Source organism: Tachyglossus aculeatus, chromosome 16 (assembly GCF_015852505.1).
Source record: "Tachyglossus aculeatus isolate mTacAcu1 chromosome 16, mTacAcu1.pri, whole genome shotgun sequence".
Classification (NCBI taxonomy): domain Eukaryota; kingdom Metazoa; phylum Chordata; class Mammalia; order Monotremata; family Tachyglossidae; genus Tachyglossus; species Tachyglossus aculeatus.
This window is the reverse complement of record NC_052081.1, coordinates 33,757,458-33,782,140: the sequence shown is the minus strand read 5'-3', so window position 1 is coordinate 33,782,140 and position 24,683 is coordinate 33,757,458. Positions and strand designations below refer to the sequence as shown.

At 41.7% G+C, this 24,683-nt stretch overlaps 1 protein-coding gene across 1 annotated transcript in view; it reads right to left on the bottom strand.

Moving 5' to 3' along the window:
• Positions 1–732: 732 nt before the first annotated feature.
• The window catches only part of SORCS1 (sortilin related VPS10 domain containing receptor 1), a 402,129-nt gene continuing 378,178 nt past the window's right edge, over positions 733–24,683 (bottom strand). Inside the window, exons 27-30 of the mRNA XM_038758618.1 lie at positions 16,195–16,294; positions 6,493–6,598; positions 6,209–6,369; positions 733–4,113 (exon numbers count right to left, since the gene is read on the bottom strand). Coding sequence (XP_038614546.1) covers positions 4,049–4,113; positions 6,209–6,369; positions 6,493–6,598; positions 16,195–16,294 — 432 coding nt within the window. The 3' untranslated portion in view covers positions 733–4,048. The remainder of the gene's footprint in view (positions 4,114–6,208; positions 6,370–6,492; positions 6,599–16,194; positions 16,295–24,683) is intronic.

Below are 24,683 nucleotides of genomic sequence, written 5' to 3'. Positions count from 1 at the left end.
ACTGAGATGTGGAGAAAGGTAAGTAGAGGGATGAATTCCTCTTCCAGATAGGAATAGTAGATTTTAGCAGGGGAAGAAAGTTACTGTAACCGTTGTTAGTTCAAAGCAAAAGGGTGAATCAGAAGAAAGAGAGCTCAGTATTTCACTGCAGTATCCATTTACCCTTCTTTGCAGAGTCCTGATGTTAGACCGGGGCAGCCAGAGGCAGCAGCATAACTGGATACAAGTGGCTGAGGATTGATGAGGCTGGATCCGTCAGTGAGGTGCAATCATCTTTGGCTCATCAGAGATGCCCTGGGAGGAGGCAAAAATTACCTGAAGGACAGAGTCCATCTAGTCTATCTTTGGCTATTACCATGGGTACTACTATAAGGGTGAGCTTAACACTTTTCAGAATTTTTGCTTAGTGCTAGAAACATAGCCCATAAAAGTGTAGGAGGGCAGCTTTGAATAATGACACACCACAACCAAGACTGATTAGGAAAAAAAAATCATAACCAGGTGAATGATTACTTAAATATTGGGTAGGTGATTTCTGCCTATAATAGAAATCCGGTACTATTTTATTTTATTCAAACATACGAGGTTTCCTCTGATGATGCTGATGTCTTCTTGGATCAGACTGAGATACTGCTCCTATGGACCAAAGAAGCACCTAGAATAAAGCAATGAACATGTGGATGCATGGCTTTAGAGACATTATCTGTTTAATAAATATGATTGTAAAAGCAATAAACAAGAGCAATTATACATTACACTACATTGTATTTAACAAAAAAATACATCAAAAAGTCATTTTAAAATTAGTAGTTCCAATACTATAAGAAAACTTTTTTTTACTTATTTACTATAAAAATAAGTTGGCTAATGTGGGGATCTCAACGTTCAGTTGGAATTCTGGGAAACGCACAACAGCTGCCAAGTGGGCCACCGTTTTGAACTCCTGAGGAAAATCAATGCAGCCTTAGGATTTTCTAGACTGTTTCACCTGAATCAACAGCCAACTAGTGAAAGGTGTTGTTGGCCTCTGAATTCAGGATTTTGTTTTGTTACCTTGTTCTCTGAATATCTAAAAGCCAGGTGGAAAGCAGGGACAGGAATATGTCCAATCCTTCCCTATCCCCTCACACATCTCCTTATCTTGAGATGCCCAGGAAAATTCCTGATCCCTGTGATGACCTCCTTTCCTGGGCAGGAGTTGCAGATTGTGCTGTTTTCCCCTATTAATGCCCTGCTAAATGCTCACTGAGAACAACAAACTCATTCTTCTTCCAAGATCCACTTACAGGTCCATTTCATATTGTTGGACATCCAATCCCATTATGCTAAAGTATGTGATTCCTTGCCTCACCTACTGAATTTAAACTAGCGCTTAAACTGAACACCTGTTTCCCTATATTGTTTCTGATGCAAACTGTGTTGTTTCCTCTTGCTTGCCTGTCTGCCTCTTAGATTTCTACGAAAGCAGAAGGCTTAGCTGGATTGTGGAAGGAGGACATTTCATATTGGATAGGAATCTCAGGATGTCAGAGAGAAGCAGGGTGGTTATTTGACTCCAGAAGGCATACACAGTCCGTTTCCCACATTCACACAGCGCAACGCAGTGAGAATATTCAATCACAAAGTGTACTGCCTGCAAAGTCTTGGACACCTGAGCTCTAGCCCTGACACTTCAGCTAAGGCATCTGGATACAACTGCAGCAGAGGGAATACAGCATCTACCCAAGGCTAATTCAAACATTAGGGGTGGTAGCACTCCAGTGATGACCCGAACATACTTTCCACGCTGTATGTATCCATAAAACATATCCAAGAGCAGAGAGGTTCTTTCATCCACTCCAGACCTCTGATCTGTCTCTATTCAAAATAGGTTTGGTCCCCTTTAGTCTCTTTGTAACTTCCAGACCACACAGTTCCCTCTTCCTCAGTCTGTCACTCAGAGTCCAGAGATCAATTTCATCCTCTCTCCCATTCACTGATTTTCTAAAGAGAAAAAACCTAACATTTGAGGATAGTACATCCTGTTTTTCTGTCCCCTTAGAGGAAAAATTGGCTGGGCTGTGACACTACATTAGAAAGTAAAATATTGAGATTTACTCCTTTCCTTCTTAGAAGCTGGCTAGCTCACTGAGGTTTGAGGGCTTCATTCCTCCTTTTGACCAAATGATCCTAACCATGCATTCCCAGTGGCTCTGTGGAAAAGTCCTCAACAACAAAATCTTCAGAATAATCAACATTGGAAATGGAATCCAAACAGATATTTTAATCCACCGGATGGTTTACCACCTCCCATTTTCTAGAACAGATAATCTACGAATAGGGTGATGACAACCTTTCTTTCTTCTAAAAATAAGCCAAGCTGTTTCCTAGTACCTACGTTCTGGTGCTGGAGAGGAACTTTTCTCTGGAGAAAGCTGTTAAACATATACTAAAAAAAAATTTAGAGCAAACATCTTCAGTGAAATGACAACTTGATCACACGTGATTTTCCCTGGGTTGAATGAACACTTCCCAATTTTGTATTTTGTATAGATTTTGTATTTTATCAAAATCTGAAACTGCTTCAAAATATTTCATATGTGGATTAAGATCCTCATCAGGAGGATAAAAGAGAGTTTGGAAGAGTTGGCAGACTCTTGATCCTATCAGATTAGATGGGACTAGACTGACTGGATGATTCTTGTTGAAAATCAGAACATTATGACATCCCAAACGCTGAATGATCCTCTTATCTCCTGATGGGAGTGACAAAGAGGTAAATGTGGGGTTCGAGCAACCCATAATTCTGGGGCCAGCTGAACTACAATTCCCAGAACCCTGAAGGACTTGAAACTGAGCATGATTTGAGCATGCTCCCAGGGTGGGGGCTGTCAATAAGAAAGCAGTCAAGTGTTGATGTCTGCCCAACTATCACAGCTTTCTGATTCTGTGGTGCTTGTCTATTTTCCTAATATTGTCTGGGACTACCCACCAATCCACACAATCTCAAGTCTGCCTGATATGACTCAGCCTAATTGTAGTGGAGAAAAGATAATACACTAGGAACTGTGAAATGTACATTAAGTGTTGAAATCCCTGCCTCAGGACAATGGTAGAGGGTCAGAAGTCAAGAGGAAATGGATTCAAAAGAGAATCCCAAGTGGGCAGGGAACATATCTACAGTACTGTTCTTTCTCAAGCACCTTGAACAATGCTCAGCACACAGTAAGTTCCCAATAAGACAGTGATTGTTTGCATGAGTGAATACTTGGTATGTAGCAAAGTGGTTGAGAAAGTGAGGTGACGGAGTGGCCCAATGTCATGGGTTAGTAGCTGGGTTGAAGAAAAGTCAGTGGGAAGGCAACCTCACACAGGATGTACATAATGAGGCAAAGGGAAGCTCAGGTAAGGCGCAAGACGGCGTCCTACACTTTATGCCAAATCTGTGGGAAGCAAGTGGGGACCTTCTTTTATAAAGACGGTCCCTCCCGTTGAAAGAGACAAACGACCATCCCAGGCCCCTTTTCTGCACAATGAATGTGTCCTGTAAGGATTTTCAGTTCCCTCCTATTCTCTTCCTGCAGAAAGAGCTTAGCAGTCACCCTACCACCACTCACCCACCAAGTGACAGAAAGGACAAACAAAAATAAGGAAAATTAAAACGAGAAACTGCTCAGGGCTTCAGGCCTGAATTATCTCCTTTGAATTTTTATGAAATTTGCCAGGGTGGCTAGCCCACTTACTGGCCTGCAGTGCTAAAATAACTGTTAAATCTAGAGCCAAGAATACTTCCCAAAAATACATGCAGATTTCCTTGGCCTATATTTGTTATGAATTTCCTACAAACACGACTGGTCAGAAAAAGAGAGAGAAGAGGGAAGGGAACAGGGGGAGTTTCCCATTAAAATAGAGCACCTGTACACGGTCCCTCCAAACATGTTCTCAGAATAATGTCCACATGCACAGGCTTTAAAGCTAAAAACCCTTGTTGTCTGTGTCTGAAGAATTTAAAGTCCAAATGCAGTGAGTGGTGTTTTGTCTTTTTTTTTTTTAAACTGGTGTCCTCCATTCAAACATTGACATAGGTAGGGATTTCTTTTGTGCTTTGATTTTCAGCAACTATGGAAATACTTCCTGGCAAAAAGAAACAGAAGAAAAAAAGTTAGCGGACAAAAGTGATTCGATCAACCGATAAGCAGGTTCCTACCTTCTATGATTTTTCTTTTAATTGGAAATCGTGACTTAAGAGTCCGTCTATTGGGTAGAGGGTGGGATGGGGCAGCCTGCTCCTTTTTCAACGTGAAAATAATTCACTATATTAAGCAGGTGTGGGACAAACAGGGACTGCGTCCAACCTGATTATCTTTTATCCACCCCAGCCCTTAGTTTAGTAAATTGCGTGGCACGTAGTAAGCACTTAAGAAGTACTGTTAAAAAACAAAACAATAAAAGCATATTAAGATAATAAGGGTACCTCTTATTTAAGAACATTAGAAATGAAAAGGTGTCAGGGACTCTGTAGTTTGCTTAATGATCCGCCTGGTTAAGAAGGCATTGCTACCATTACAAAGTAAACAGTAACTCTGCTTAAGACCCTTGGAAATAGGCTTGAGAACTAAATGACCCCAGAAAAATTGTTTTAGTTCTTTCATTCATTATAGGGTAAATGATTGCCTGGTTTTGAAGATAGAAAAGCTTTTTCATTTAGCCACAGCAATTATATATTTATCACATTTACTTCCCAAATAAAGGATAATGCATGGGGAAAAATTCAAACCCAGATGTGGCTACAGTGCTACTGTTCCATAAAAGGACAAACAAAATTCATTGCATTTATATTTCCCTTTAACGCAGCACAGACCTTGCCATGTCCATTTGAGGAAAGGGGCATATTTTCATTTAGATATTGATTGCTTTTTTGAGTAACATATTGAAAGACTTCTTGAAAGGACTCACAGGAGATCTGGAATTATCAAGTTAGTGTAAAACACATGGCACTAGAGAAATGCATCAGATGAAGTCAGCAGCACAGGATCAAGAGGAAAGTTTAGAGCATAAACTACTGACATTAACAGGTACGAGGAACTGTCCCATGCCAAATTTGGCTTTGTCTGTCACTTCAGTAGAGTCCTTGAAAATTCAGCTCTGATTCATATTTTATATCGGAATTATCAAGTTTTGCAGAAATAGGGTAGTTCAATTAAACACCCCCACTTTCACCTCAACAAATATCTCTTCAGTTCACCTTTGGGTGTAGGGGGGAAGGTATTTGACCCTGGTTCTGGTTACCATTTGTTGCTAAACTGTTTCTCCCTGCTTTCTGAGAGGAAGCCTGATTTGATGGAAAATACATAGACTGGGGAGCCAGAAGACATGGGTTCTAGTTCCCGCTTTACCACTGGCCTGCTGTGTGTCCTTTGATAAGTTGCCTGACTTATCTGGGCCTGCTTCCTCATTTGTACGACGGGCATAGGAATCCTTGCTTCTGCTTCCCAGGAATGTTGTGAGGATAAAGGATGTAAATATGTCAGCACTTCGGAAAATAGAGTGACTATAACATGTCACGGTATTATTGTGTCACACCACGTAGAAGACACCCTCTAGGGCTGCTGCAAACGTCATAATTTATTAAAACCACAAACAGATCCAGGGCATGTGACAGCATGTTTCTGCATTGTTGTACATTCTTTCTTTCATTGTTCAGGAAAGCACACAAAGAGCAAGCCATTCCTCCTCTCCCACTGGGCTTCAGTTTGGAGTAGTATTCTTTCTTGGGGCTCTTGCTCTGAACTGGGCCCCAAACTCAGCTTGAAGTCCTTATTTACCACTTCCCTTATCACCACCCTCATGACCTCCAAGGTGTGTGCGTGCACGTATGTGCATTTTTGAGTTTATTCCCCATCCTCTCTCTCGCTCCTCTGAAAAATGCATTTACCCTCATTTTACATTAATGTCAGAAGCCATGTATGTTAGTCACAGAACCAAGTGCAGTTTCCTGAAAGAAGGAAGATGACTCTAGAAGATAACGACAGGAGCAGGATTGGTATTTTTGGTTTCTCCAAAGGGAAAGAAGGAAAAGGGGTTGGCAGGGGGAGGGGGATTGACAGGAGCTTAGCTCCACTCAGGAATCAAAGTGGAAGCAAGCAATCTCAAGCCAGGAAAGGGATAGGAGAGATTCCGCCAATTACTATGCAGACCAACGATCTATTGGCTACTGGAAATTATTTACCTATCGGCTGCGTATCCAACTTCTCATCTACAAGTTGCCCAGGGCTCCTCAGTTCACTCTGACTGATATTGGGCCCGCTTTCACTTTGACTGACTGGACTGATCATCTCTTGCTCTTTCTCATTCTGCATCTGTGCATAAACATTAATCCCCGGAATCTGCCTAAAACATTAATAGACACCATCACTGCTGTGCACATGATCCTCTGTGGCCATATCATGCTTTTCAGCCTGAAGTGGTGTGGGGGAGTGGAGAGGGACACGGGTGGGAGAGTACGACATATACCTCTTGAACTTGTAGATGACGAACACGGCGAGACCCACGAACACCACCGAAAGCAGCATCAGCATCGCTGAACCGCTGTGGCTGGGAGTGACGTCCACCAGAGGGGCTACGAGAGAGAGTAAGAGGCAATAACTTAAATAGACCCGGGGTGTGCAGCCGACCTGATAAATGGCACCCGGGCACCAAACCAGGCAGATTTTAATCATAGTTCAGAGTTTTATTTTTGCTCGTGAACTCCAAGTGATCAGTGACCAGAATATATCTCCTCGTGGCCGATTATTCAACTGTCAGCAGTGTTGACACAGAACTTCCCATGATTTCTTCTGCATGGTAAGCAGCTTCCCCCTGCCTGAGCAGTTTTCTCCTGAATCCACTGACTTGAGATCACACCCCGGCAAAGGCCCAGATATGTGCTAGGATCACACCCATTAATGCCCGGAGTCAAAGTATCATCTCATAATGACTTATTTGTTGCATTTTGGTCCCCTTTACTTTCCATCTACGTGAATATACAAGAGGTGACTGTGTGTATATATCAAAGACCTATGACTGCTGAAATACCATAGCAAAATATTTAGTCAGCATTTACTCTTATTTTCTAAAAAAATAAACTGCATTTCCCTTGAAGAAGTTGAGATTACTGTAAGTACTTTGTTCACTTGTAAAGAAAATCATGGCAGCGTTGATCGTGTCTCCCCAATTGCAAATACTGAGAGAATACAAAGCATCACACATAGATAGCTCTATATCTGCCAAAAGGAGACACCTTCTGGAAGCCTTCCATCTCTCAGAGACTGTGCCTTCAGCAAAATTCACCTAGGGCCAGAACGAAACCCAATAAGGCACATCAGTGGTCAGAAATGGTTCTCAGCCTTAAGGTCTCCATGAACAGTTCCTTCACTGAATTCTTCTTCCTTCTTTCATCTGTCATCTGATTTTGCGCATTGACCTGATGGGCTTTTTAATAACTTCGGGCACCGTTAACTTCTAAAGCTTGCAGCCAAAGCACTGCCACCCTATTATAACTCGAAACAAACAAAAACACATTCACCTCCTCAAAAGGCCCTTCTGGAAGCTGACCTTTAACTACCAGTTTAAGCAAAACGGACCTTTAAGAGTCACTGTGTGTAACTTTCTGTTCCCAGTGGAAAGAAGGTCATTTGCGAAACCCAATGCAAAAGTTCACAAGGAAAAGCAATCACAATTATTATCGTCTCTGACAACTCTGCTTTCTCTAGTTTCCTCTCCTTGTGGCAGGTCTCCTCTGAAATCCAAGTGCCCTGGTGGAGATCTCTGCCATGAGGAGCTATGACGTGAGGGGAGAAAGTGTACACATATTCTGGTAGAATGTGCGGTCAGCCAACTATGGGAGGATCATGGCAGTTCCACTGCAGCAGAATGCCCTGGGGAAATTTTCTAATTACTAGAAACCAAGGTTATCCATTTGGGTCTGAACAAAATAGGAGGTCTTTACCAAATGGATTCAGAAATGCTTCAGGTGTTACCCAAAAAGGAATAAGTGGAGTCCTAGTCAGGGAATGGGATGGTTAATAATTTGCATGGACTCCTGGCTCCCTAGAAAGGTGTTATGAATACTGAAGAATTAACTATGCCAAATGCAGATGGGAATATTCTTCTGTCCTGAGATCCAGCACATTCAGTGACACATTAAGAAAACAAACACATTCTAGACAACGGAGACCCACATATCAAATGGGGGTTATGGCTGGATTTTGGTTCCCAGCCAATCTCAGTGGTACAATTGTTGGAATATCTGTTTGGCTCCTTTGGCATTAAGCTTCAAATAGTGTAAGTTTGTAACAAAGTTGGCACGAGGGTTTCTGCATCCTAAATATATGTTGGCCTTCTCTCTGCTCTGCCACTCTGCCCCAGGGCCAGCTGCTTGTGGCTGAGGAAGAAGGAAGACAACTGCTTTTGGTGTGGTTTCTATGATGCAGGATTAGTACCTGAAAGTAAACTGTTCCCTTACCACTTTGTATACCACCAGCTGCCTATCTTAGTTTGCTAACAGCTAAGGTGTGTGGGGGTTTTGCTGAGAAATGGAAATGTGGGTGATAAATGGGCTGCAACTCAAGGTCCAGAATTATCATAAATTAATCTCTTTCCAGCCTGGGAATAAGCAAGTAGAGTTTGAAAAAAAAAGTGCTGAGTGCTTCTCCTCCCATTATTCCCGCGGAAAGTGAAACAGGAGAACAATGTTCTGTTAACTAAGTGTTTAAGGGCATGTGAGTGAGTGTGTGTGTGTGTATGTGTGCATGCTCACTACACACAGATTAAAACATTCTGCTGAGCAAGTTGATGCAAAACATGTGTGATCTAGCAGAAGGGGATGAGATGACAAAGTCGACAAAGTTATCAGAGAAGTTCTTTCTTTCTACCTCCCTCTCTCTCCCTCTGACCCTCATTTAGGTTAACACCCTCTTTCCAAAACACCTTGGTTGAGAGTTAAAATACCAATTGCAATAACAATGGTCAGCAGGTTGCACATGAAAATTAAAATGAGGAAATCTCTCTGGGGGCCAAGGGATAAGAATCAGAATAAAAGAATAGAATATTTTTGCTGCAGTCAACAGCAAAAAGGAACCAAGACAGATAAGAGTTAGGTTGCTAAACGTATTAATTAAATTTACAATCACATGGTTTGACTCAGGCAAATGTAGCTCAGTCTCCTCCCAGTAACCTATGGAAAACTGAAGCTTAAATCTGATGGAATTTCACTAAGGTTTCTTTTCTCCTTCTGATGTAATTAACCATCTTTTTTGCCCCAAATGGGGAAGAAGATCTGGTACAGTCTCCCTTGGTTGGTGTGGGGAAAGAGTAATCCAGTTCTTTTTTCCTTCACAGGGAATGGAGTCTAAAGTAAACCTCCAAGATTGGGGGTCAGAAGGTCTGGCTTTTTTGTGTTCATAGCATTTATTAAGCGCTTACTACAGACCAGGCACTGTACTAAGCGGGGGGTAAATACAAGCTAATCAGATTGGACTCAGTCCCTGCCTCACGTGAGGTTTAACAATAATAATGATAAGAATAATAATTGTGGTTTTTGTTAAATGCTTACTATGGGCCAGGCGCTGTACTAAGCACTGGGGTGGATACAAGCTAATCGGGTTATATCCCATGTGGGCTCACAGTCTCAATCTCTATTTTACAAATAAGATAACTGAGGCCCAGAAAAGTGAAGTGACGGCCTGAGGTCACACAGCAGGCAAGTGGTGGAGCCAGGATTAGGACCCATGATCTTCTGACTCCCAGGACTGTGCTCTATACACTATATTTACAGTCTTAATCTCCATTTTGGAGATGAGGTAACTGACCCACAGAGAAACAAAGTGACTTGCCCAAGGTCACACAGCAGACAAGAGATGGTGTCGGAATTAGAACCAGATTCTCTGAGTCCCAGGCCGATACTCTTTCCACTATGTCACACTGCTTCTAGTCTAGTTCTGGCACTGACCTGTTGTATCTCTTTAGGCACACGGCTCACTCTCTCTGGGCCTCAGATTTGATTTGGCAATTGCAAAATAACAAGGAAAAGCCTCACCTCTCCCTCCTAGGGATTTTTTTTTTAAATGATATTTTCTAAGCACTTACTATATGCCAGTCACTAAGCGATGGGGTAGATACAAGCTAATCAGTTTGGTCACAGCCTATTTTCCACAAGGGAAACTCCTCACCTCTCCCTCCTAGGGATTTTTTAAATGATATTTTCTAAGCACTTACTATATGCCAGTCACTAAGCGATGAGGTAGATACAAGCTAATGAGTTTGGACATAGCCTATTTTCCACATGGGGCTCACAGCCTTAATTCCCATTTTACAGATGAGGTACGCTGAGTTACAGAGAAGTGACGTGACTTGCCGAGATCACACAGCAGACAAGCAGTGGAGCCGGAATTAGAACCCAGGTCCTTCTGACTCCCAGGCCCGACAGCTTTCCACTAGGCCATGCTGCAAGGATAAATGTGATAACTGTAAATTATGGTGGAAAATCATGATGCTGTGCTGAGTCTAGGCAATAGTAATATAGTCCAGATAAGCCCATGGTGCTTTGAAGGGGGAGTCTGTTTAGGGATAAACATGACTTCAGCCTTCACTGAGGGAACTGAAGAGACCCTTACAACTAATTAGAACCGCAGCTGGAAGCATATTCTCACTCCAGCATCCAGCTTATTTATTGCCCTTGCCTATCTGGAATTTATTTTACTATCTCCCCAGGCTGGATTGTAAACTGCTTGAGGACAGGGATCAGTCCTACTATTGTGCTCTGTCAGGTTCTTAATACAGTGTTCTTTCACAGACTAAGCGCTCAATAAATAATAATAATGATGGCATTTATTAAGCGCTTACTATGTACCATTACTCCCATCACCTGAAGACTGTGCACTTGCAAAATCCCATGTTAAGGAAAACTTCCATTTTAGCATTCACCAATTCTATCCTCCCAAGCACTCAGTAGAGCATTTTGCACAAAGTGAGCAGGCAACAAATACCATTATTTGATTGATTGATGACCAGTTCTTTCAAAACCAAGGCTTGCTGTATCCAAACAGGTTCATGCTTCCAGATGAGCAACCTTTAATTCCCTAACAATGGTCTGTTCAAAACACTTCCTGCAAACATGCATTCTGGATGACCTGAGGGAGTAAATAAGTAAAACTGTCCTTTCATTTCCTAGAGATCTCCTCTGGCAGGCACAACCAGAAGAGAAGTTGCTATTCATTACAAAAACTCAGCTAATGTGAGGATACCAAAAGGTAAACTCAAAAATCCATCAATCGACCAATTAATGGTATATGAGCACTTACTGTTTGCAGGACACTGTAATAAGCACTTGGGAAAGTAGAATACATGAAAAAAGAGCCAGCTCCAATACAGAACAATTCCATTAGTGCAGTAGGGAACTATCTTCTTAATAATAATAGTAATAATGCTGGTATTTGTTAAGCACTTACTATATGCCAAGCATTGTTCTAAGAGCTTGGGGTAGATACAAGGTAATCAGGCTGTCCCACATGAAGCTCACTGTCTTAATCCCCATTTTACAGATGATAATGTCAGTTAAGTTCCTATTTTGTGACAGGCACTGTGCTAAGCTCTGGGACAGGTACAATACAATCATATCAGATACATCCCCAGTCCCACAGGGCCTCTCCCCAAAGGCCTGCTCTAGGCTATTATGGAACCAAACCTGGGGATTCTGGGCAGAACAAATCCAAGGCTAGTGAGGAGAGAAGGCCAGTGCCCACCTCAGCCAAGTCAGATAAGAGCAATGAAAGAAATACGACATATGACTAAGTGCTAAACACTGTACTAAATGCAAGATATACTGTTTGAAGAAAACACCCAGCGGGCAGGACTCCCCTGCTGCTCTAGGGCAGAGTTTGTCGGCTGTCAATTCTTAGTGGAGACAGGCCCCACTTCTAATGTTTCCCAATTTAAAATCTGCTTCCCCCTGCCCCCTCCACAAAGGCTGAACATTGTAGGACCAACAAAGACCCACTTACCCTTTCCTTACATACCCTCTTTCGGGGTCATAAGCTCAGAGTCATCCCCTCAGTCAGTCAGCCAGTCAATCGTATTCGTTGAGTATTTACTGTGTGCAGAGCACTGTACTAAGCATTGGGGAGAGTGCAATATAACAATAAAAAGACACATTCCCTGCCCATATCATAACCTACCACAGGTCTTTTTGGGGTTGAGGGTGAACCAGGTAAACTCGGCCCCCGGTACTTGACAACTACGTGGATCACATTCCAAATCCTTCCTGAGCCAATAACCCTTGGGATGAAAGAGAAGTGGAAACACTAGAGAGCTGAACCTTTAGGAGAACGAAGGCCTTGGATAGGGTCACATCACATTGCATGGAAAGGGAGGGTTGTTGTCTTTTCTTAGTGAATGAGGTTTACAGAATAGCTCACACGGTATTAAGAGGGAAAGGGGGTTGTGAGTCACCCAGTGAAATACAGCCCAAGAAGAAAAGAATAGAAAAAACAAACAAGCATTAATTTCTCTTAACAAGTCTTCATACATAGAAGACTTGTAAATGTTAACAGTACAGATAATGAGGCAGCCAGAGACTAGAGAGACAGAGGAATTTATTGGCTCTGGAAGAATTTCACTAGTACTAATTTTTCCCTAAGTGGCAAATATTATTGTAACAATTTATTCTACTTTACAGTGCAGAGCTTCACCACTTCTAAGCCACATGCAACAGAAGCAGATGCCTGACATATTGCAATTTCTCCAAGTACCTGACAAATGCTAATTTCTTTCTGAAATGGGGAAATGTTACTTTTAATATTGACTGAGGAAATAATCCAGCAACATTTCAGTTTTACACACACATACACGCACACACACAAAAAAAGCCCCCCCAACTCAGAGACAGCTGGAGCAGAATCCTGAGACCTTTCCACGCCTCAATGTCTCTGTGATAATATCTGTTTCATAACACCTGCAAAAAAACAAAAATTATTAAGCAGCAACCGCAGTGAGATTGAAGAAACCTTATTAAAATTAAGCACAAGATCCACCAAGTCCCTTGAAGGGAACAATTAAAATATTTCTGAAGACAAAGTTATTTTTGTGTGTTAATTCATTATCTTTCCCCTCACAATGTTGTAGAGCTGAACAACGTAAGTCTTCAAGTACTTAATACAGTGCTCTGCACACAGTAATCACTAAATGAAAATGATTGATTGATTGAAGAGACTGTATTTCTGCAGGAATCACAATGATCCCTTGGATTTATTCAGTGCCTTACCAGCAAGAACTCAAAGAAGTATTTTCACATTTACTCTGTTGTTTAAGATGGGTGGGATTTACTGACCCAATTTTATAAACTAGGAAACTGAGGCATAGAGAAGTGAAATGATGCTCTAGTAGACTAAAAGGCCAAGGAATAGAACCCAGGTTCTTTGACTCCAGGGCCATATTAATTTCAAATACCACACAGACTCTTTAAATATGACAAACACAGAGAACGAGGAACCATTTGGGCCATAAAAATGCCAGCTCAGATCTTCAGTTTCTCTGAGTGAGGAAGCTCAATAAACATTTCTATTAATAAACAAAAAATCCCCCATAGGTGCCAATATCAGGTGCTGTCATCAATTATTATTACTTTAATTAAATGCTTACTGTGTTGAAACACTGGAATATTTTACAAGTTAATCAGTTTGGACACAGTCCCTGCCCCAGATGGTGCTCACAGTCTAAGTAGGAGGGAGAACATTTTACAGTTGGGAAGACTGAGGCCCGAAGATGTTAACGGACTTGCCCAAGGTCACATAGGAAAAAACTGGCAGAGCTGGGATTAGAATTTAGGTCCTCTGATTCTCAGGCCCGGGCTCTTTCCACTAGCCCACACTGCTTCAATACTCTGATCAGGGAAACTGGTGCAGAAGATCAAGAAATATCATTTTCTACTCACATGGTAAAATTTCCGGAAGTAATCATTTGTTTAACTTTCGTAACCCTCAGCTATTTAATTATGACTGCCACCAAGATTCTGGTTCGTGCTTTAATGATTTCAAAACTAGTTTGCTAGAACAGCCTCTTGGCTGGCCTTTCCCATTCATCTATATTATAAATACCAAAGAGCCCAAATTCAGAAGCATATTTAATTTTTTCCATCTTCCCCTATTTTCACATTAAGTCACTTCCCCATTCAGACAATTAAAGTGACTAAGTATTTCTGAGAATTTCATTTCAACATTCATATGGATGCTCCCCGTCCCTCCTCTCTCCATCTCATATCCCGGTTCCTTCTCATTTAATTCATATTTCCATTCCATATTATGTCCTGGGGTCTAAATCAGATGTAATGCTAGAGATATATCCACATTTTGCTTTGCACTTAGACTCTTTCCAGCCCAACTTCTGCGTACTGGACTCCTCCTCACATCTCATACGAGACATGCTTTTCTTTCCACTGGTGTTGGTTTGGAAATATGCTTCACGTTATCTCATGCAAACTTCACCTCCAACTATCCCTAAACCCATCACTCTGCTCTAATCACCTATCTCTTATACAGATCTTCCACTATCTTACCGTAATGGCCTTTTTCCTTTCTTGGCCTGCACAGTAATAATAATAATGGTGGTTATCTGTCAAGCGTTTACTACGTGTCAATGTTTTAAGCGCTGGGGTAGATACAAGCTAATCAGGTTGGACACAGTCCCTGTCCCACATGGGGTTCACAGTCTTAATCCCCATTATACAAATGAGGGAACTGAGGCACAGAGAAGGTAAGTGACTTGCCCAAGGTCACACAGCAGACAAAATCTTTACAAAATCTAAGCAAGGCATAGCTGTACAGAATCCAATCTGCCTGAAGTGACTCCAGAACCAGAGGAGGTTCTTGGGATTTTCATTCCTTAGATTTTGCCCATTCAATGAGTCGTATTCACAATGGCACGAATGACAACTCAGGACATTTCTGCCCAGATGGGTTGTCCAGTGGCTCTCTGTCATGATGCTGAGGTGGAAGGGTTGTGACTGAACATCCTTGTTGCCTTGACAACCGAGGATGAAAGAGGTGTGTAGCAGAAAAGAGCCTCCATTGTGAAATGAAATAAAGACCTTTCATTTAAGCCAAAATTGGGTGTTCTAAAACGCCAAGCATAATTTAGATACTGAACTTAATGACTAGCCAATCTGAATATGAGCAAAATCTAAAATCCATTTCTTGCAGTTTCATTGGAGCAAAAAGTGCTTACTTGGTAAAGGTTGAAGTGCAGTAAACTTTGGGCAGGGAAGAGAATTTGAATTCCCCTCTTCCAACAACACCGCCTCCATCACCAACAAAAAATATTTATAAATTCCTGGGTGACAGTTTTCATTTTTTCCCTCTGAGAGAACCCAAGCTCTGCTGCACCTACCTCTCCCGACACACACTGGAAGCTAACATTTTCATGGAAGGCTGCTGAACATCTGCTGGGCAATTAATAGGATGCAGCAATATGTTGGAAGACTCCCTGGGAAGCTATTAGCAATCCTGCTTATGAGACATGAAAGGCTGCCGGGAGCAGACTGTCTTGGTTTGGACTGGGGTGTCAGATACTCCTCCCCACTGCTTTTCCTACACCCTTGACAGCCCTCCCACCCACCGGCTCTGGATCTCTACTTGACTAGAGGTGCTTGCACCACTGTGGGCAGGGAACATGTCCAGCAACTCTTACAATTTTATAGAGTCCTCTCCAAAGTGCTTAGTACAGTGCTCTGCGTACAGGACGTGCTCAATAAATACCATTAATTGACTGACTGATAACACTAACACCGTTAAAGCTGGTATTAAAATATTGGCTTCCCAACCACAAAGTACATTTTTTTATGGTATTTGTTGAGGGCTTACTCTGTGCCAGGCACTGTACTAAGCAATGGGGTAGATACAAGTTAATCAGGTTGTACATAGTCCACGTCCCTTATGGGACTCACAGTCTTAGTCCCCATTTTACAGATAAAGTCACTGGTATAAAAGTCACGGGCTTTTCTGCCTGTTATTCCAACAGATGAGATGGAGACACAAATCATTATCTTTATTAATATAAGCAAGATTAAGTTGGGTAACCACCAAATCACATCTCCTGACTTTGGATCTCTCTGGGCTGGTGTGGTGGTGTCATCCCAGAGACTATCACATAACTGCTGGATTACACTTTGATACACTAGACACTCACCTGCTGTTAAGTGGGCGGCATGAACAAGAACTCGGATTCCAGGCTTTAATTCAAAGTGGATAGAGTTTTGGTTCAAATTGTGGACCAGCATTTCTGAAATCTGGAAGAAGAGAAGTCAATGTTCTTGTTACCAAATCTTTCAAGCAACTAAGCAAAACCCCTGAAACATGAAGTTTTCAATCAGAACCAGTATTAGTATGGTAATTTTGTTTTCTTGGTGTCTGATTCAGATTTGTGGGGCAGCCACACATGAGACTCATCGTTCCGGAGGGAAGTGTTGACTTGTCGGGCTTGGAAATATAATCTATTTGTGGCTGGTGGAGAATCACATTAAAATCTAAAACTGTCCACACTATCACAGCACCTCACAAAGACACTGAGCTGGATTTGAATCTCTATCCTGTTGTTCCAATAGGCCCATGGAGATGTGCTCACATATTTGAATAGCCACAGCCCAAACTGAATGGAACACTTTGGCTGTGTCCCCAACAACCCAAAGCTCTAGCAATCATTTGGTTAATTTGATCAATAGAGAGTGCTGATCCAGAACACATATGCCCAAAGAGAATTTGGGATCTGATTTATATATGCTGGCTGCCTAGCTGGGCTAGATTAACCAGGATACTCAGTATTGGGTTTCTGGGGGAAGAAAGAGAAGTCTATATATGCTCATTCAGGGGCTTGTAGATCTGTTTGGATTCAAAATGCCATTAAACAAAATGCCACCTGCTTAATTTAGGCTGTAAATTCAGGCTGCTTTCTCTCCCTAACATTACCGACAGGAGCAAATATCCAGGTATCATTGCTCAGGAACCACAACAGAGAGGGTGAAAAGAAAGACACCGAGCTGCTCATACCAGGCTAACTGAAGGAAAACTGTGGTGTGGGAATCTTGGAGAGGTGCAATGATCCTATGAGTTAGGGGCAGTGTAGGGAAAGAAAAGATTTGCCTTTTTGACTCGAACTACCTTCTGAGATTTAATTTTCACCCATGTGGAGATTCTTTGGACTGGTAACCCACGAAGATACCTGACAGTTTATTTTGTGGAACAGGTGTAGACCAAGACTCTTTTAAAAATAGAGTCTTCCAATTGGAACATCAGTATTGTATCCTTTTTCCCTCGTGACAAGATTCAAGCAACAGCCATAGACACAAGTTAATCAGTCCAAGCTCCAGAAGTGCATTTGTCTCTGAAACAGCTGGTTACTTCAGGAGTTTTTTGCAGGGAGGGGGTGGCTGACTGAAAGTGTCCAGGTATTTTTAGGTACACACAATCCATATAATTTGCACAGCTAGCCTACTGAAAAGGACACTGTAATAAAAATAAATGTGGTATTTGTTAAGTGTTCACTAGAAGGCTTGAACTGGGCTTTGGAGTAGAGCCAATCAGGTCAAACATCGATCCTAACCCACAGAGATCTCAAAGTATAAGCAAGAGGGAGAACGGGTATTGAACAGCATTTTACAGATGAGGAAAATGAGGCACAGAGATTTAGAGGATATGCCCAAAGTCAAACAGCAGGCAAGGCCAGAGTGGGGATTTAAACCCTGATCCTTTGACTCACAGGCCTGGGCTATTTCCACCAGGCCCCAGTGCATGTGATTTCCTGAAATGAAATAAAAACTAGTAATGTGTCAATTTGTTTGGACCACAATAACCTTTGCCAAGTTAGGAGACCCTAATGTACTTTATCTCTATGGCTCCAGCATACAGAATTTTACCCGGTGTTCCCTGAGAAGAAAAGAATGAAGGCTATCAAATTCCTTAGGGTGGGTGAGGGGAGGCAGCCCATATGAGCAGCAGGAATCATTTTACTTGGAGAAAAGATTTAAGAATGAATACAAGTTTAGGCACATGCTTCATCTAATTAGATTCGGATAATCCTTTACTTCTTTTCTGAGTTATACGGAAATTTGTCATTATTAGACTATTTTCCTCATGTTTTTCAATTTAGTCTAGTCAGTTTAATTTATAAATGCAAACCAAATCTGATTAGGTACTATTTTACCATCACTCATCTTGGGATGAGGGTTATCTCTAGTTGCATTTGTAATGAGAAATAGCTGGGTTTTTTTGTTTTTTTCCCGCACTCTGGCATCTTGGATTCCCCACAGCTTTTTGGCCATCGATTTCTTGAAATTGTGCCCTTGATCCCATATCAATTTGGCAATGGATAATGCTCTTGCTTTTAATAGAGCGTCTTGTTCAAATTTTTCATCTGTAGCAGTAGCAGGATGTATTGTAAATATGGTTCTGTTCTTGGCCATGCTAAATGGAGCAAACATTTCCATATCCATCTATACCACCAAAACTTTTAAGTATTCTGGACTTGTCTTTTCATCTGGCAGGAAATGTGATAAAACACAAATCTAGGCTGATGGCTCATCTTCCTTTAAAATGGATTTCTCTACTTTTTATGGGTGATCATTTTGCCCTCATAGGCTTTATAAATCCTATAGTTTTTGCAATGGATATATAGGTAAATGAGACAACACTGCATATGCTTTCCGTCCTAATACCACACAATCACTAGGATAGTTACTTTCTTTCCAAAGAAAGAAAAAAACAGAAAACTACTTAAATATTTTTGAGGGTTCTTCTTCCCTTAGCCAACCAGTTCATTTTATATACATTCCTTGGGGGTATTTGTTTCTCCAGCTAGTGATGTAAATAACTAAAAAAAGAAAATGCAATTTATCAGGAATACAAATTTTTAATTTTTAAACTCCAGGAGGGGCTCTTGTGAAAACAATTAACTATCATCATTTACTTTGGTTTCCAAAACTGTTTCATTGACCCTATCTGCATCATTAGCGAAATTAAATACGATATGAAAATAATCTAGTAATAGAAACATTTTTCATGTACTCATATCACAAGACACACAGTAAAGAACACAATACTTAGTTCAAAAGAAACAATGTATAAGAACAAAACTACATTAGATTTATACTCCTCACAAGAATAACTTCAATTAAAATACTGTGTCTCCATCCAGATAAAAAAGAATGAAACACATTCAATTAGCATCTAATTAATTTTGTAACTATTCTGTAATGTTTCTATATTAAGTGATTCTTGCCTAAACAATCACTGATAAAACTATTAAATGCCTCAATTCAAGGCCCGACATACGTTTTTGCCTTAAATTGTAAGCAGTTCTTAGACCGGATAAACTGACCTTAATTTTAACTCCCTTTAGTAAAGTGCTCTGAGTCCAATAAGTGCTCAGTTAATGCCACTGAAGGAGGGAGAATGTAGAAAAGCAGAGCATGTGTTCCAATTTAGCCAGGTCACCTTTCGATTTTTAGTTATCAGGGCTGTGAATTTTGGATATATATGCAACTTCCCTAGAATTGGGAGTCATTCCTCTAATCTGCCTATGTTACACCATCACCAGCTCTTGGTCACATGAAATGATTGGCCTGCTCACAATCCAAATACATCATGCTCCATAGGTGCTCATCACAGAGTCACCTGTGAATATGCACAGGTACACCCCCCCCCCCACCCCCCCCCCCCACTCTCTCTCTCTCCTCTCCTTTGTACTTTAAGAAGATGTCATCTTTGGTGTATGTGAGACTGAAAAAAAAAACAATGTAGAACCTAATATTGGGTGTTTGCTGCACCTTGGTACTGTTTACCTAATAATCATGGTACTTGTTAAGTGCTATGTGGAAACTATGTTCTAAGAGCTGGGGTAGGTACAAATTAATCTGTCCCTGTCCCACATGGAGCTTACAGACTGGATCCCCATTTTCCAGATGAGGTAACTAAGGCATAGGGCAGTGAAGGGACTTGCCCAAGTTCACACAGCAGACAGGGGACAGAGCCAGGATTAGGACCCAGGTCCTTCTGACTCCCAGGCCTGTCCCGTATCCACTAAGCCACACTGCTTCTCAAGTTTCCTTGTCTCTCAATCCTTACAAAGCTTTGGCTCAAAAAATTGCCCCCTTCTTGATGGCATTAGGCCACTCTTGTCTATCCGTGGCAAATGTCTTCCAATTTTCAGCTGGGATGCAGCATGATCTGAGACTATGCCCTTAAAAGCTTTCCTCTGTCCTCCTTGCTCTCTGTTTCTCCATTTCAGCTCACCACTCAGTAGATATTTGGATATCTTGCTGTCTTCAATTCTCACCATGTGTCCCACCTGAAAGAGTTGTGCTGAGGTTGAGCACAGCCTGTGAATTCAGAGTTGGAAGTGATGGATGCCTCAGAATTCTGGAGGGTTCTAGTTGCCCACTTTCACCTCCTTGCCTCAGACTCAATGAGAGCAAAGGGAAAGGTATCGTGAATAAGCTTAGGTTGGCGTTGCTGTGTTTTCAACAAAAATTCGGAAAACGTACCTGTTCACTGGAAAACCTATCTCACCAGCCCGTCTCTAGGGCATCTCCTCATGAAAGACCTACTCAATATGGAAGATCTTAAGTAAGACCTTAAACTCAATATGGCATCTTCCCTTCTAAGTCTCCTCCTTCCCCTACCTTCTCCTAGGATGGGTGGCATCATCAGAAACTCTCAGTCTTCGTGTTATCTTGATTCCTCTTTCTCCTTCAGCCCCACATCCAGTTGCTGTCTAAATCCTACTTATTTTTCCTCGACATTATTTCTCTGATCCACACTTTCAGCCAATCAATCACCCTGGTCCATGCTTTCATCCATCTCACAGCTGAACTATTGAATCAGCCTCTTTATGGTCTCCCTGCCTCCAGTCATATGTTTTTCTGTCTTTCTTAATGTCTCCTGACTGGATCATCTTCTTAGAATGTATCACTCCCCTCCTCAAAAGCCTCCAGTTTCTACCCATTTCTCTCTTCTTCAAACAGAAACTCAGTCAACTAATTAATCAATCAATTGTAATTATTGAGCCTATACTGAGTGTGAAACCACCTAGATTAGTGCTCTCTCAAAAGGGAGGTGTTCATTAAATTTTCTTTAGGACTAATGATGGTCATGGTGAGGGATGATGGGACATTTTATCGAGAGCAGAATTCAACTGACGTTGGTGTACTCTCATTTGACTGAAAATTTGAAACTGTTTTACAATTTCACTTAAAGTTCACTCTCTCACGCGACTGCTTTCCATTTTGGTCAGGGTTGTAAAAATCATCCCTGAGGATACTGAAATATAAAAACAACAGTCTATTTATTTATTTTTTTGAGAAAGTCTAACTGAATAAGACCATGTAGATTGTAACTCTCTTCCCAGTACAACCTGTTTTAATAATTAAGCAAACACTGCTATGCTTTGGAGATGACCACTCATTTTGGTAACTGGCAAAATTTCCTGGCCTCCTTGAGCTCCTTTCCTACTTTCTTATTCTGCACTTATGTACCTATCTGTAATTTGTTTATTTATATTAATGTCTGCCTCCCCTTCTAGACGGTAAGCTTGTTGTGGGCAGGTAATGTGTCTTTTCATTGTTATACTGTACTCTTCCAAGTGCTTAGTACAGTGCTCAGCACACAGTAAGCACTCAATAAATATGACTGACTGACTGACTGCACTTCCTAAGCACCTAGTATAGTGAATCCACCAAGTGGGTAATAATGATAATAATTGTGGTACTTGTTAAGCGCTTACTATGCTCTTACTGTTCGAAGCACTGGGGTCGATTAGAGGTAACTGGGTTGGACACTGTCTCTGCCCCACATGGGGCTCCCACTCTGAATCCCCGTTTTATAAATGAGGTAACTGAGGCTTAGAGAATTTAAGTGACTTGCCTCAAGGTCACAGAGCTAACAAGAGGCAGGTTTGGGATTAGAATCAAGGTCCTTCTGACTCCAAGGCCCACGCACTAGGCTGTGCTGCTTCTCTACCCACACTGGGGTATATACAACACAATCAAAACAGAGAGACAGTCTCTGTTCTACATGGGGCTAATAGCCTAATTCTTGCTTAACATGTTGCTCTTTACATTTCTAAGCATTTGTGGAGCAAATATAGTGCACAAAGATGGAGAGAGAAGATAAAGAGAGTTAGGCAGTGACACAGAGACATACAGGGCATTTAACTGACTCAAAGATGATGTCCCTGACAGTGACGCTGAAAAGACCAGTGGCCAAAATGCACTCCATTTCACAGTGTGTGCCCAAATAGATGGCTGCCTGTTCTGTAGGTGTGTTTGTCTAATGCAGGTTTCTGATTTCAAGATGGGCTCTAGGCATCTCAAATTCTGCAGAGCTTTCATTCAGGGAGAGCAACCCCTCTGCAGGGTGGCTAAATAAATATTTTATAGGCACAATGCAAAACACAGTCTCAAACAATGTGACAAAGTGGTAAGTTATTGGGACAACACTGCAGCTTGTGGGTGGTACAGTAATCCTGAAACCCATGTCGGGTACAGGATGATCAGGTTCCTGTTTTGGTCAGTACTCCTGAGCTCATCTTTTTCTACACAGGTCCTTACAACGCTTCACAGCCATATTTGAAGAAGGAGGGGCAAAGGGACACCTTGTTAGGGCACTGCCATCATTATTACCCACAATCCGGGGAACCTTCTTGTCTATACCTTCTCTTCTCTTGGGGTACTATTGGCAGCCTGCAAGAGTTGAAGCTGGAGGGAAAGCTATGTCTGAGCATCTAACTCCTTGTTTCCCAGAAAGGCTGACTGCAGGAGAGAGCCCTTTCCACTGGCCCCTGTGTCTGCGAAATGTAGACCAGTGGAAACCATTCCAGGTAGCGGGTTACTTGATTAACCCAGCTTGCCTCAGCTTGGTAACGGGGTCAAGTGTATCTCACTGGGAAGAATTTTCAATTTATTTCACAGATAAAAATCACTCAGAGTTGAGCCAGCTTCTCGGCTTCCATGGGAACAGTGGCAACACAAGCGTTGAAGCTTACAACACCGCTACCAGCTCGCCTCCCTGAGCTCAGCCACTCTCCGAGGCTGGATAAGGCTGAGACGCTTGATTCCTTCCACACCAAGAAGTGCGTTGGAATTCTGTGGGTGTATTTACTCTTCCTACAGGGAGGAATGAGCTGGCAAAAGTTTTGATTTCAGTGACATATCCAAACTCGCCAATTCCCACCTTAGCTCAAGCCACTCTTCGTGGAAATGATGAGAGGTTGGCTGGTGAAATGGCAGCCTTATGTCGGTGACATCTATTTTCATCAGGCTGTATTCAGACCTGACTATGGATGGGCCACGGATTAAGTTTCCAGTCATTGTTTCTTGGGTGTTTGATTTAGCATTTGTTTGGTTGCCTACTCCTGGGAAGCAGACTGATGTTTACATATACTAGGCTAGGCAGCTAAACTGCCTATACTGTAACCTGTTTGCTTTTATACTTACAAAACCGTGTAATGATATTCAGCTAGGATTCACAGCATTCCGGGTGTTATTAAATATACATTCTGTGCACACTTGCTCCTCCAGAATAGAAACAAACAGGAGATAGCATGGAAAATGGGAGAGAAAAATGGTTTGGCCACTGAGAGAGTAGATTAGACCATCATCAGAGATCCTCGGGCTATGTGAGCACTTCTAAAGAGATGAAATGAAGCAGGACATAGACTTGACTAGATGTCAGATACAGGCTAGCTGCTAACAATCTTTGGGAAGCTCTGCCAAAATAGTCTAAGAATTAGAAGCAGAGAAAGACAGGGAAGAAACACTCTATAGAAGGAGAGAAGGCAGGAGGTGCTTACTTTTGATACATCTCACCAAAAAAAACAGATATTGATGGCCAAGAGGAAAGAGAGTCTAAGCTTTTTGAGGCCAGGAATCTTGTCTACTAACTCTATTGTACTCTCCCAGGTGCTTAGTACAACGCTCTGCACAGAGTAAGTACTCAAAAAATACTACTGATTGATTGACTGAGGCAAAGGAGAGAAAGGAGAGGTGAAGGGTTTTATTTTTTTTTCCTGAGGCAACTGGTTACACAGTGAAGCAGTGTGGCCTAGTGGAAAGAGCACCAGCCTGGGAATCAGAGGACCTGGCTTTTAATCCCAACTCTGCCACTTATCTGCTGTGTGACCTTGGGCAAGTCACTTAGCTTCCCAGTACCTCAGTTCCCTCTTCTACAAAATGGGGATTCAATACCTGTTCTCTGTCCTATTTAGATGTTAGTACCATGTGGTACTGATTATCTTGTATCTACTCTAGCACTTAGTGCATATAGTAAGTGTTTAACCAATACCACAGTTATTATTAGAATTGTTGTTGTTATTCTTTACCTCAGGTTCCTCTCCTGTAAAATGGGGAGGAAATATCTGTCCTCCCTCCTATTCAGACTGTGAGCCCTATATGGGTCAGCGACTGTCCAGTCTGCACCTACTTTTAACAACCCAGGTGCTTAGTACAGTGCTTGGCATATAGTAAATGCTTAAACCAATACCAACAATTATCATTATTATTATCATCATTCTCTCATTCAACCCACATATCCAAACCATCACCAAATCCTGTCAGCCTCACCTTCACAACATTGCCAAGATCTGCCCTTTCTTCTCCATTCACACTGCTACCACATTAGTACACTCAT